We start from the raw sequence: 13,658 nt of genomic DNA, 5'->3' as shown, positions 1-13,658 counted from the left end.
CCTCGTGATCCACCCGCCTCGGCCTCCCAAAGTTCTGGGATTACAGGCTTGAGCCACCGCGCCCGGCCGGAAGTGGGTTCTTAATCTCTTCTGTATCTAGACTCCTCAGGATGTTCTGAAATGCATAAAACAAAATCGACCAGGACTGCAGGAGACAGCAGTTATGCCAAAATACAGTTCTGCCCAGGACACCCGAGGATGTCACTCAGTGCACCTCCCGAGAGCCAGAGGAGAGGAGAGGCCAGGCCAGCAGGGAGAGGCTCTTGTTCCTGTCTTCTGCCAGCATGCCCTTTTAATCCCCACAGCCCCTGAAGGCGTTCAGGAAACACAGCCCTTTTTAATGGACTAGATTTCTGTTAATTTATTTAAGGCAATTAACACACTAGTTCTTAGGTCAAAGGATTTGTAAAACGTTACACCAAAAGGAGAAAACCAAGCGGTCATGAGACAGCCGCGCAGACGCAGCCCAGCCCTTGTTGCCTGGGTGCACAACTCTTCCCCAGGAAGCCCGGGAGGAGGCAGGTGCCGGGAGCAAGGCTGTCCATCACTGAGTCACCAGGCCACCTGGAGCCAGGCCAGGGAGCGGCAAGGACACGACAGTGAGGTCTGCACTGTCTACAGCAGATCTGAGGCACGGCGGGAGCTGGACAGCCATGGGCAGGGCTGAGCACAGCGCCCTTGGAATAAGTTAAATAACAAAGCCCTAAAATTACTAGTAACAGCATTACTGCCACCTCCCCCAGAGGTAGGCAGCAGCCAAAATGTAGTGCTTGGAGATAAAGAGGTGACCCCACTCTTAACCACCCACAAGGAGGACTACAAAGAGTTGTCAGTTACTGCATTAAGGGACAAAGGTCTCTAGGATTTATCTTCTGCTAAGGCAGTAAGGTAAACTGAGTCCCAGTGAACTTTCAAGTCTTTTTTAAGGGCTCTAGGCAGGACTGTCAGCCCTGAGGCTCCCCCTCCACGCTGGTCAAAGCCTGGGTTGGTGTCGGGGTGTCTGGCAGAGTGGAAGTAGCGGCTGGCTGGGCCACTCCGCCCGAGGAAGGGGTAGTGCTTCCCAGTCGCAGTCCCCAGTGATGAGCATCCCCTGTTGGGGCCTCCAGTGGCTCTCCTCAGCGGCTCATGCAGTTCTGGACATCCACAAAGCCTAGGCGTTGCCTGCGTTTCCGCTGCTCCGTCATCTAGGGTTAAGCAGATCCAACAGGCCCGGTCAGGCCACCTGGCACCTTCTCTCCATGGGTGCTATGGAAGGACTTGGCGCCAGTCTTCCCCCATGGGCCCAGCTGCTATTCAGCACTGGCGGTGGGCCAGGGCCCCTCCGGGTGCTTGGAGGATGTCTGTCAGCACCAAACCCTCGTTCTCAATTAGTGTGTCACAAACCCCGGATTTGAGGCAGCTGGGAAACCACCCCACTAACACATCGCATGCTGCCTCGTCTTCATGGAGGCACTGCCAGATGCAGAGGAGGACGTCTGGGCAAGAAGGCCTTAAACTCCCTGTCTCCAGTGACGGGGATTTCCTCAGAGGCCCCGCCTGGCAGCTGCAAGAGGAGGGGGATGAGAGACAGAGGGCCCACTACCCTGTACTAAGCTTCCACCTGGCCTTGTCTTCAGGGGCCCAAGGCAGGGGTTGTCAACCCCACTCTGATTCGCCTGGAGGGGAGAATGGGTTTGGAACCTTCCTTCTCATCCAGGCCTAGGGCCAGAGGCCTGTGGGGAGAGGGTGGGGCAGGAAGGATGGAGGCAGGCAGGGGCTGCCCAGGGGTAGAGCCCAGGATGGGCCCGGGTTGGGGCGGGTGCACACCTGCTCCTTGAGCTCGTTGAGCTGGGCAGTGAGGTGGGACACCAGCTTCATGGTGGAGTTGAGCTTGTCCTGAAGAATCCGAATCTCATTCTGCTCCCCTTCACCCTCATTGCTCACAAGGGACATGGCCCGCATCCGGGGGAACCAGTCCAGGTTCTTGTTCTGAAAAACATCACCGGTGGGGTGAGCAGGCGTGGGCCTGGCCTAGAAAGGCCTCATTTAGAAAAACAGTAATGTGGGGGGAGGCTTCTGCCACACCCTTGACGAAATTACTTGCCAGGGTTGTGTCATGGGAAAATCTGAATTGACCTGGTCCTCCCTGGGACCAGAGTGAGCTGGCAGTCAACCCTCTGCCACCAAGACATGCCGACTTCCATTAAGCAGCGTTGGCAGCGGAGTTTGAGTCCTTCGCTGGTATCAGCACCATCTGTTTACTCTCATAACATTCCCTGAGAGGTGGAGGAAGGCCTCTGCACCCAGACAGACCCTGGATCTCCTTCCTTCCGCCCGCCCGCCTGCCTGACAAGCACGCCCCACGCCCCAGGAAGATGCGAGTCAGACAGATGGCAAATTGAGGGATAGGGAGGCTCCGCTGAGGAGGGCTGGCATCTGACACGTGTCTGGGAGGCAAAGCCATGTTTCCCAGGACAGAGGAGTGGGGAGGGAGGGGGCACCAAGCAATTCTCAAGCTTCCTTGTAAGCTGTGAATTCTTAGATCAACAAATAAATCTGTACACAAAGATCGGCTCGAAATACAGACTTAACATAGAATTCCTCCTTTGTGATTCACTGCTTCACTCCATTATAGAAATTGGGCAGATGACATTTGATTTAAGTGATAAAGTTTTTCCAGGCTCCCTTTCAGCCCAGGACCATCTGATCCAGACTTTAGGAAGCAGCCTGCCTTCTCACCGAGCTAGAAAACACTCCCTGCCGGTGACCCACAGATACTGGCCATGGGCAGGGTCTTCCCCACCCCACCCCTCCTCAGCATCACTGCACCACCGGCCCAGGGACACCACACGCATTCTTCAGGGCTGATGGGTTTGCCGTGGGATTTTTCCTGACACCCAGAGGTTCGAGGAGGCCCCTCCACAGCAGCCGGCGGCTGGCAGGGCTCCCATGCAGCCCAGGGCTGCTTCCAGCTGCTCTTCCTCGCCCTGCTGACCTTTCCACAAGTGTCTGCAGCTGTCCGAGCCCCTCCCCCTGGCCTCCCAGGACAGGCACACAGATGTGGCCACTCCTCCCCAGAGCCCAGGGTACTCAGAAGCTGAATCCCCAAGGCCTGTGGTGCACAGTGCTGCTGACTCTAGAACGGCTGGTTTGGGCCCACGGGCCCCGCAGCCCGGGCTTGCACCTTGATCATCTGGGCCACGTAGCTCTCGGGGCCTGTGTAGTCCGTCTTGTTCTTCACGCGGACCAGCACGATGAAGTACAGGTAGTTCCACATGTTATGCTCCAGCTTGATGTGTTCCTCAAATGACACTGTCTTGTTATCAAACTTGTCCCTCTCCAGACCTGAGGGTGCAGAGGGCGGGAATGAAACCATCAGCCTTCAAGAGCCACTGCCGGGCCACCTGTTGGAGGGGACCCGGCTTCCGGGGAGTGGAGGCATTTGTTCTCGGAATGAGCGCTTCCGACAGCTCGCTCTGGGCTATTTGGGTCACTGCTATTTAAAGCAGCAGCCACTTAGCGGTGGAGATCCTGCTCCTGCCCGCCACAGCTGCAGCCCTCCCGCAGCGGCAACCAAGGACTCTAGGAGTAAACGGCAGAATTCCCCGAACTCGGGGGAAGCAGGAATGGCTGGATGAGCGAGGTCCTACAGGTCACCTGTATGAGGGGGCTAGCACTTCATTTCAGGGGTGGGGAAAAAGCACTGGACTGAGACCAGAAGCTCCAGGCACTGACTGGGCTCGTGTCCTGCCCAGGAAACCCTAAGGGTTTATAGGGATGGCCCTGTCTCGCTCCCTTCTGTGACTCCAAGTTCAGCAGGGTCATGTTCTCCCAAGTTCTGGGATGAGCAAATGCATGGAATCATCAGCAGGGCAGGGTTCCCCAGGCCAGGGTTCCCAGGGCAGGAAGGGCTAAACCTCCAAGGCCACTGGCATCAGATGATGTCCCAGCCCCACCGCAGCCTCTGCAGAGCAGGAAGCAACCCTCACCACAGATGAAGCATGTCGTCTTGAGAATCTCCTCCTTCTTCTGCTTCTCACTGCGCAGGTCAGCGAAGGTGTCGATGATTACCCCAAAGATGAGGTTCAGCACGATGATAATGACGATGAAGAAGAACAGGAGGTCATAGACCACTCGGGCTGGGAACAGAGACTCCTGCAGGGACAAGGCAGGGAGGCTGGGCCAGGTGGTCCCTGCATTCACCCAGGCAAGACGGGACTCAGGTGAGGGCCAGGGCTGTGATACTGGGGATCCAGACCCCGGCAGAAGGAAATGAGGGCCTCTGGCTCGTGAGCCATGCAGATGGGAGAGTGGCCCCAACCTGGCTCCACAGAGTAAGAATTGCAAGCAGAAGCCCCGAGTCTGGGTGAGGAAAACTGTGGACTCGGGACACACCGGGGTAAAGTCTTACAGGAGTCTAGTGCAGGGAGGCAGGGCTATGAGTCTAGGCGTGTCTCTGCCCCGAACTTTGGTTAGGGAAAGAGCCAGCTCTGAATACCTCTGCCCCACACTCATGACACCTGGCCTCAAACATTCTAGAAACCCTGTCTGGCCAGGGAGGCAGCTTCTCACTCTCAAGCAACGGGAAGGACTGATGTCGGGACGTGGCTGCCCAAGCCAAATCATGAGGCCTCCTGACGAAGCCGACTCTGCTCTGCCTTCTGCCTGCCCCCTGTGGGCTACAAAAGCCAGGGGTCACCATCCCCAGCCCTGGGGCAAAGTTTGGTTGCCAAGGTCTTTCCTTATGGAATGGGAGGGTGAGGGGCAGCTAAGCAGTAACGTCATGGAATTGGCCAGGTATGGAAAGCAGGGAAAAGAGAATGCAAGTTTGGGGGAGGGAGGGTTCAACCCCGAATATCTGATATGAGGCCAAGGACAGGACTCTCCACAGTTGCTGATCTGGACAGTGGCTTGGGCCCCACGGGTTTGGGAGTGGGCAGGAGTGCTCACATCTTTGGAGGGCTTGCGGAGAATGTCGCCCACGCCACCACCGTTGCGTAGCCCATGGTTCATGACAGTGACGATGCACATCAGCAGAGTGTCACAGGCCCGCTCTGTGCTGTCCAGCTCCCCGTCCTCTGCAAGCAGAGAGTGTGCTCAGACCTGAGCTGCCTGCTCCCCCTACCCCACCCAGACCTCCGCAGACACAATACCCTCACCTTCCAGGACCTCCGGCACCGAGACCCCCGAGACACACTCCATCTTGTCCCCGCTGCAAGTGCCCACAAATGCAGCAGCTCCATGTGGCATCCCCAAGGGGCTGGCTGCAAGGGGCATGGAAGAGGTCACCAGGAGGTCCAGTGCCTGGCATTATCACCCCCTGGCTCTGGACCCAGCGTCATATTCTCCAGGAAACCCTCCCAGATGCTGCCAGCCCTCCACTGTCTGGCCACAATGAAGGGTCTTCACGCCTCTGCCCCCACTGGGTTGCACACTAAGGGCAGGGAGGGGTCTCTGTACCCCTAGGCCTGGCACATGGGCAGCTTCTGCAACTACTGGGTTTCACATGAATGACAGTGCCTCTAGCTTTCAAGCAAGGGGCTCCTTAGGGGCCAGAGACCCAAGACTCCCTCCCGCTCAGTGTGTTCCAGGAAAGAGTGAGATGGACTGGTGTGAGCTAGACTTCCCCAGAAGCCAAGAGGAGAAAGACGGGGGCCTGGTGGGGTAAGGGCTGCAGGTCATGGTCTGGAGGCCAGGCACTTGTGAGACCCAACCTCATTCCCCACAACCTGCCCAGGAGGGGAGCCTCCGAGACCTCTGGAGTGGTTGTTGGGCAGCCGGTCGACCTCGAGGATGAAGTCATCTTTGAGGAAGAGGAAGCCGACAATAGAGAAGAGGTAGACCAGGATGAGGGCCAGCAGGGCTGTCAGCAGGATGGAGCGGCCATTGCGGGTCACGCTCTTGATGACGTTGAACAGCGTCTCCTCGCGGTAGATGAGGTCAAAGAGCTGCAGCATGGGGATGAGACAGGGATGGCGCCTTGAGGGGCTGAGCTGGCCAGTCTTGCTGGGGATGCCATTGGAACCCCAAGGGCTGCCTGGGCTCCGGACAGTTTCCCAAGGCTCCTCCAGGGAGGTCTGTGCTTAGCTGGGAGTAATCAAGCTGGGTGGGCCTGTCAGGGGAGCTTCCCAAGGAACCTGTAATTCTAAGGCCACAGAAAGGGAGTGGGCCAGGGGAAGGCACGAGGGGTGAAACCGGTGGCTGAAGACCAGCCGGCTCTGACAGTGCACTTGCTGCATGCCAGGCGACAGCCTAAGTGCGCTTCACGCATTCGCTCGTCTTATCCTCACAATTATTCTAGAAGGCAGGGGCTGCTGTTAGCCCTTTTTTACAGGTGAGGAAACTGAGGCATGGGGCAGTGAAGAAACTTGCCCAGTTTCCCAGTTACACAGCTAGCGATAGCGCAGCTGAGATGTAAAGCCCTGGTCCAGCCTCAGAGTCCAGGCTTGAACCACCACTGTATAGCACAGAGGGGTCAGATGGCCACCAGGAATGGCCATCGGGGCCTTCAGGGCCAGGCTTGGGCCAGACAGAGGAAGACTCTGGAATTCCACTGCTCCCAGCCAAGCAGCAAAAGGACTAGACAGAGAAACTGGTGCCAGAGAACGGCCAGCAACTCATGGGAAGCCCCAACCACCCCATGCCCCCCTTTAGCCCCAGCCCAGCCGGCAGGCCTCACCAGGATGCTATAGAACAGCTCGTGAGCAAAGAGGCCCAGGACGCTAGTCAGGATGTAGCCCACGTGGTAGAGGAATTCCACGTCCATGACCATGGCCTTATAGCCCCGGATGAAGGTGCCACGGTTGCCCACGAAGCTCACCACAAACACGATCTTGTTGGTCAGCTGGGGGCAAGTGCAGGGCACGAGGTTGAGAGTCAGCACCCTACCACCCACCCTGAATCTGCCCACATGCCCCACAATGCCCATCTCAGAGCCTGGGAGGCACGGCATTCATGAAATTGCTTCCAGAAATGCATCTGGGCTCCTGGGACTCAGAACACAGAAGCAGCCCCTTGGGGCCTCAGTTCCAGGAAGATAAAGGATGGGGACAGAGAAGACCACTGACTGCATCTGTCAAGGAAAGGTACTCCTTGCCCAAGGCACTTTATTTCCATCTGTCATAATACACGAATCTTCCAGTCTGCCTCTGGGCAGTGCTCAGCCAGCACTGTGCACGGCCACCCTGACCCTGTGGTTCCAAAAGGACTCTTGAATTTCTGTCTCTGAGTGCCAGCCTCCCTCAGGTGTTGAGGGAGAGGAAGAAGGCACAGAACAGTCCCCGCCATGGGTCTATAAGCAACTTGGGAGCCCAACAGCGCGGAGGGGATGGGGCAGAGGAGTGGCTCCTGGAAGCAGCAGACCGGCTTCCAGTCTGAATGCACAGTGATCATGGGCTGATCTGGGAGTGGGGGCTCCCTCTGGCACTCACGTTGAGGGCACCCAGAATGTTGAGCGTGGGCCCGATGCCCAGATAGTAGATGGAGCGCAGGATGAGTGCCACGATGAGGGGGCGGATGCTGTAGCTCTTGGTGAACAGGGCAGCAATGGAGAAGCAGATGAGGACCCAGAACAGCAGTGAGATGAGAGGGGAATCCAGCACGCCTGGGGGCCGGGGACAGGGTGAGCAGGGCTCCCTCAAGCCCACCACGGCCCCGGCGCAGGTCCAACAGGTGCCGAAAAGTTAAGTTCCTGGTGCCTGCTTTTAGCCTCCTCCATTACACCTGCCTCTCAGGCCTAAGCGGGAGGCCGTCAGGCTGCGGCTACCAGGTCTGGTTTCTGGCTGACACATCAATGCGTGTACACGTGTATGCATGTGCCATCGCCCATGAGGTCAAAGACCCTGACCATCCCCTTGGACCACACCCGTGTCTCTTCATGATGGGGTGAGATCCCACAGGGTGGTGCAGGGGGTGCTTCTGCACATTGTGCATCTGGTCCCCTCCGAGGTTAGCTGGCCCCAAGGTTCTGCCCCAACGCAGGGAGGAGGCATGGCGGGGCCCAGGGAATCTGCCGGCCAGCCCTGTGTCCTCACCTGTGGATGCACCCTCCACATAAGGGTAGAAGAAGGCAATGATGATGTTGATAAACACAGCCAGGTTGAAGGAGATGCTGCCCCACAGGGTCATGCGGCGGGAGAACCAGTAGATCAGTGGCATGCCTGGGGAGGAGGGCAGTGGCAAGCTGCTGGGGGGCCCCGGTGAGTATCCTCTGCCAGCTGCATGCGGGACCCACTCAGGAGGAAGCCACGCGTGGAAGAGCCCTTCCTTGGGGTGAGGCAGGGATGGAAGCAGGGTACCCACAGGCAGGCGAGGGAGGCCGTTATTACAGGGCAGCTCCAGACCGCCCTGCCCTCCCGCCCACGGGTCCTCACTGCGGAGCTTGCGCTGCCACTCCATCTCGTTGTGCAGAAAGGAGGACTGGTCGAAGAAGTCGCTCACTTTGCTGCCCTGCTCGTCCTGCTCGGTAGTGGTGAAGAGCCGGTGCTTGGTCTCTTCCGTCAGGAACTGGCAGATGCCGGGCACCGGGAACACGATCTGCTCCATGCTGCGGTCCTGCCGCACAATCTGAGCACACACCGCAAGTCGTCAGGCCCGGCCCGGGCCCCCGTGCCCCCGTGCCCGCCCCTGCCACCCACAGGCTCACCTCGATCTGGGACGTGTGGTTCTCGTAGTAGGCCAGGGGGTCTTCCTCCTCCTCCTGTGCTGGCACTGAGGACTTGAGCATCTGTGACAGCTGCTTGTTGTTGAGGCTGAGCTGGAGGTGGGGAGGGTGTGGAGGTCAGGCCCCAGCCTCCACTTCCAGGCCTGGCACTCAGCCCCTGCTCTCCCAGGCCTTGGCCCAGCTCTGAACTACACCTCAGTGAGTGTCCCCACTAAGCCAGACCAGGCCAAGCCCAGACTAGCTAGGACTGAGCCTGGAGAATCTGGTGTCAAAGGGAGGGGAGCTGGAAAGCCATGACCGGAGAATCTCAGAGGACAGCCGGCCCCCCTCCTCAGTCCTGCCCAAGTGCAGCCCAGTTCCTGCTTGGAGCTTGCAGACCTGCCCCAGACCTACCTGGGCCTCACTTCCATTTCTCAGTCTGGGTTTCATCCCTGGCTGCCAGTGCTGATCAGCCCCTTGGGCCCCACTCCCAAATTCCAGCCAGGCTCAAATCCTAGGTCTTCACTCTGTTCCAGGCCAAGCCCTCAGGTCGAGGCTCCTCCCTGGGCTCCAGGCCCCGCCCCCAGGCCTAAGCCCCACCCACACCCCAGTCTCTGGGGTGGCACCCACCATGGAAGAGATACCCTCGGCCTCCTCCTCTTGAATGCGCTTCACGGGCTTCAGCAGGTGCTGCAGCTGTTTATTGTGCCTGGAGAGCTGAGGGAGAAGGCAGCACACTCATCAGGGCATGGCGGCTGGTGGAGACGATGGCAACTGGGGGGTGATGGCAGTGGTGGGGGGCATGGCAGATGATGGTGGCTGGGGGGAGCACGGCCATCAGGCACCCAAGGGGCCACGGTACCTGCAGCGCCAGGATGTAGATGTTGTGGCCCACTTCACGTGGGCTCACCTCCGAATTCTCACGCTCTTCTTCCTGCAGGTAGGCCTTCTTGATGACGTCCACCTGGAGGGGCAGGGCCTGTTCCAGTGCTCTCTTCCTGGGGCAGTAGGGCCAGCCGGGCCCTCATCCCCATCCCAACACACTCCACCCGGTCCCACCCTCCCGACTGCCCAGCCTCACCAGCTCCTGGGGCCGCAGGCTGATGAGGATGCGCTCAGCGTTTTCACTGTCATGCCGGCTCTCCATCAGAGCCAGGAGCAGCTTGGAGGCATTGTCCTGGGTGGAGGGGTGGAGGGAGGCAGGCCACAGTCTCAGGTTCCCCACCATGCCCCCAACAACTTCTCCCACCCCCAAAAAGGTCAGGCACCATGACCTTCCCACCCTCCCTCACTGAGGCTTGCTGAGAAGCATCCTGCACAGCCAGCCTACCACAGGCTTGCCTTCACCCCAACTGTGGCAAACAGTCACCCAGACAGCAGACACACGCACAGCGAGTTCTCAGATACTGGCATCCAGAGTGAGTGTATGTTCCAGCATGCTTGCTCACACGTGCACTCATGTACATATGAACATGCCTATATTACACACACACAGCCTGCACACATCACCACACACTTGTGCACCTAGATGACACCCCATCACACACACAGTGCTATCACACACATTACACACACCAGTCTGCACACTGGGCACACAAGTCACACATACACGCACACACGTCACATGCACACCCGCACACTCCCATGCCTGCCGCCGGGCCCCACCTTGAGTTGCAGCACCAGATCCATGCGGTACTTGCACAGCGGGCTGATGTCATTGAGGATCAGTGCGGTGATGATGTCTATGCCGTTGGACTCGTGCGTCACGATGCAGGTCTGGCAGGAAGCAGTGGGGGACGCGGGGCCCAGGCTCTCTCAGAATTGTAGCAGCACCAGAGACCTCAGCCTCTCTCCCTACCCCAGCCGGCTCCATCCACCCGCATGTCCACACTGCCACCCTGGTCACCACTTGGGCGACCAGGACGGCTCACCTGGTTCTCATGGCAGGGGCCCTGGCAGTACTCAGTGAGGGTCTCCAAGGTCTGGATGACAAGGCCTACATTGTCCTCATTGATGTAGAGCCCCAGCAGCCCCAGGCCGCCCGTGGTGCTGCCACACATGATGTCCAGGAACTGCAGCGTCTCGCACACCAGGTTGTAGTTGGTTTTGTTGTTCTGACAGCGCAGGAAGTTCTGCAGGACACAGAAGGGTTGGGCACCCCATGGCTACAGCACGGAGCGCGAGGCTGGCCTGGGGAGCTGCAGGGGTGGGGGAGCCACCAGCCACAAAGCAGCGGTGCTCAGGCCAGGGCATACATGCCACAGAAGGGACGCCAGCCACAGTACATGGTCTGCATGGCGGCTGGCCGGCGGGGAAAGGGGCAGGTGTGTGGCAAGGCACCCACCTGCAGGTCCCGGTTGTGGTTCTCGCAGAGCAGCTGCAGAAAGCGCAGGATGGGCTGCATGATGAGCACGGCCGTGCCCATCTCGTTGCTCTGCACGCGCTCGCTCACCTCGTGCCCCCGGCGCAGGCTGGGGCCCAGCGAGTAGCGGGATGAGGAAACCGGCATCGAGAAGGAGGCCATGCGGCCTGTAGGCGAGACCTGGTGAGGCTGGAGCGGCCCACTCCCGGGGCCCCGCCCTGCACATCTTATCCTAGGAGCCCCATCACGCCGCGCCCCTGCCCCAGACCCCTGACCTTTGGTGGTGGGGTCGGCTGGCTCGCGGTCCTCATGCGGCTGGCTGCCCAGGTCATTCATGTTGACCGCCACCGTGGACTTGGTCTCCTGCTGGGCCCGCTTCATGCGGTCGTGCAGCACCTTGAAGAAGCGCTCCGACTTCTTGTCACTCATCATCAGGTTGTGGAAGGATTTCTGCAGGTGGACAGTGGCCAGGGAGCAGCCTCAGCACTGGGCCCTGCTCCTGCCCAGGGCGTGGGGCAGTCATGCCACACTGCTTGAGCCTGGCTGCAGGCCTGGGTGCTGGGGGCTAGCACCCGTGGCCACCCATGGCGGCCCCATGCCCCGTATCTGCTCCTGCGTTGCATGGTCCCTTCCCCACCCCCAGACACCCCACTGTCCCAGCTGGGCCTGAGCCCATCTCCTCACCATCCTGGCCCCTCATGCCCACCCTTCTCACCTCTCAGCCTCTGCTCAGGCATCCTCCCCTCCTCTTTGACACCCTCCTCAGCCTTCAGTGCCTAACTCAAGGTGCATTTCCTCCAAAAAGGGAGGGAGGCAAAGGAGGGCATGTTCAGGCCCCAGACACCCAAACCTGGATCTCCGTGTTGCCACCGTCCAGCAGGCGGATGGCCAGGCCAATGCTCTCCTGGAAGATCTTCTCATTCTTGGTGCTGGTGATAAGGTCACATACCAGCTTGGTGGCCCCTTCCTTGTCCAGCCGGCACTGGGTGGCCGCGATTGCTGACCAGTCTTGGTCCAGGCCTGGAGGGGGGACTCCATTGAGGGAGAAATGGTGGGACAGGAAAGTGGAAGGGAGGGCCCGAGGGCAGGGGAAGGTGATACTGACCAGTGCCCATGGGGTCGGGAAGGTCCCCCCGTGAGCTGGATTTCCGGTTCTGGAGGTAGTTTTGCAGCAGCATCTTGCGCAGCTGGTTGCCCTGGGGGAGGACGGGGGTGAGGCCCCATCGTGGATATAGCACACCATTGACCACTGGCTTGACCCTGAGCCCCTGGGCACTCCCTGACTGGCCCAGGCAGCACTTGCACCACCAGGGCACTCACCCGGTCCCCGTACTTGGTCTTCTTGAGCAGCATCTGTTGCAGGGTCCGCAGCACCTTGATGCACAGCTTCTCCTCCGACTCCATCAGGTCCTTGGTGTGCTGGATCAGCCTGGGCAGGCCGAGGAGGTGGCTCAGGGCAGCCCCACGCTGCCTCCCTCCTGCCACTTCCCTGCCCCATTCCAGGCAGGAACACCCCAGGCTCTCTGACCCCCCGAGCCTGTCTAGTCCCCACCAGGCCCTTCCCTGCCCCCGACCTGCTGCCCCCACGCCCCCGCGTCTCGCTCACTTGGACAGGAAGCCCCCACTCTCGCAGCGCTGGTAGGCCTCACTGCCCTCCAGGAAGAGCAGCTCAGGCCAGTGCAGGACGTCCACCAGCACGGACAGCTCAGCCTGTACCAGGGGCTTCAGCCGCTCCTCCAGGGCTGTGATGATGTCCTGGGGTGGGCAGGGCAGGGTCATTGCCAGGCCCAAGAGATGACCTGGGTGTGACTGCCATTCCCCTGACCCAAACACCAAACAGCCCCACAGATTGCCCTGCCTCTGTCTGAGGGGCCCGCAACCACAGAGACACCCTGAACACAGCGTGATGTCTGTCTGCTCAGAGCCCTGGCTGGGAGCCGCAAGGCCTGGCTTCTCTCCCAGCTCTGTGTGACCCTGGGCAAATCCCTTACCCTCTCTGAGCCTCAGTCTCCTCCTGCATGGGGAAAATAACCCACCACACCTCTCTAGAGGCCAACGAGAGCACACAGAAATATGCTGCACAGACAGGAGGGCGCTGCAGGAGTGAGGGGTGGTCCCGAGCTCCTCGTGAGCTCCAACCCTCTAGCAGGTCCCTGGGTTCTCCAGGCTTCCTCTGGAACGAGACTCACTGGTCCCCTGCTGCTGGGCCAGCCCTTAGCAGCCCCGGAGTGGGGAGAAGCCAACCAGCTCCTTCCTGGAAGTGTGGGCAACACAGGAAGAAATACCCCCCCGAGAACCCTGCCCCTCCAAAGATGGGGGGCTGCTGAGTCAACCAAGCAGCTCCCATGGCAGATGCCAGGCAGCCCCACACCCACCTGTAGCTTCTCGATGATGTTCTTATAGTCCCACTGGTTGGCGGTAGGGGTGACGCGGGGGAAGGCCCTCGTGGTTGCCTTGTAGCTGGAGGTGTTCCGCTGGACGGCAGCTGCACAGCTGGCTCCACTGCTGAGCATCGAGCTGATGTGGGCATCCAGGTCCATGGGCAGCGAGATGGCCCGGCCCTTGGCTGGGTGGGAAGGGAGGCGGTGCTGGAGGACTGGGGCAGGGGCAGTTCGACCAGCCAGAGGCCAGGCTCAGGGCTGCCACACCAGGAGAAAAAGTGAACTAGACTGAGGG

At 59.8% G+C, this 13,658-nt stretch overlaps 1 protein-coding gene across 3 annotated transcripts in view; it reads right to left on the bottom strand.

The window, feature by feature from the left end:
* Positions 1-334: 334 nt before the first annotated feature.
* The window catches only part of ITPR3 (inositol 1,4,5-trisphosphate receptor type 3), a 78,721-nt gene continuing 65,397 nt past the window's right edge, over positions 335-13,658 (bottom strand). For all 3 annotated transcript variants that reach the window (XM_003923153.3, XM_074397915.1, XM_074397914.1), the window contains 24 exons: positions 13,358-13,548; positions 12,589-12,737; positions 12,303-12,411; positions 12,088-12,178; positions 11,833-12,002; positions 11,258-11,432; positions 10,965-11,149; positions 10,552-10,752; positions 10,286-10,396; positions 9,702-9,797; positions 9,483-9,584; positions 9,251-9,337; positions 8,624-8,734; positions 8,352-8,544; positions 8,013-8,138; positions 7,410-7,582; positions 6,659-6,823; positions 5,735-5,927; positions 5,139-5,243; positions 4,930-5,057; positions 3,969-4,134; positions 3,164-3,324; positions 1,807-1,968; positions 335-1,184 (listed from right to left, as the gene is read on the bottom strand). In XM_003923153.3, coding sequence (XP_003923202.1) covers positions 1,116-1,184; positions 1,807-1,968; positions 3,164-3,324; positions 3,969-4,134; positions 4,930-5,057; positions 5,139-5,243; positions 5,735-5,927; positions 6,659-6,823; positions 7,410-7,582; positions 8,013-8,138; positions 8,352-8,544; positions 8,624-8,734; positions 9,251-9,337; positions 9,483-9,584; positions 9,702-9,797; positions 10,286-10,396; positions 10,552-10,752; positions 10,965-11,149; positions 11,258-11,432; positions 11,833-12,002; positions 12,088-12,178; positions 12,303-12,411; positions 12,589-12,737; positions 13,358-13,548 — 3,419 coding nt within the window. In that variant the 3' untranslated portion in view covers positions 335-1,115. The remainder of the gene's footprint in view (positions 1,185-1,806; positions 1,969-3,163; positions 3,325-3,968; positions 4,135-4,929; positions 5,058-5,138; positions 5,244-5,734; positions 5,928-6,658; positions 6,824-7,409; positions 7,583-8,012; positions 8,139-8,351; positions 8,545-8,623; positions 8,735-9,250; positions 9,338-9,482; positions 9,585-9,701; positions 9,798-10,285; positions 10,397-10,551; positions 10,753-10,964; positions 11,150-11,257; positions 11,433-11,832; positions 12,003-12,087; positions 12,179-12,302; positions 12,412-12,588; positions 12,738-13,357; positions 13,549-13,658) is intronic.

Source organism: Saimiri boliviensis, chromosome 4, assembly GCF_048565385.1.
Source record: "Saimiri boliviensis isolate mSaiBol1 chromosome 4, mSaiBol1.pri, whole genome shotgun sequence".
Classification (NCBI taxonomy): Eukaryota; Metazoa; Chordata; class Mammalia; order Primates; family Cebidae; genus Saimiri; species Saimiri boliviensis.
The sequence above is the reverse complement of the archived record's forward strand: the minus strand, read 5'-3'. Positions and strand labels throughout refer to the sequence as shown.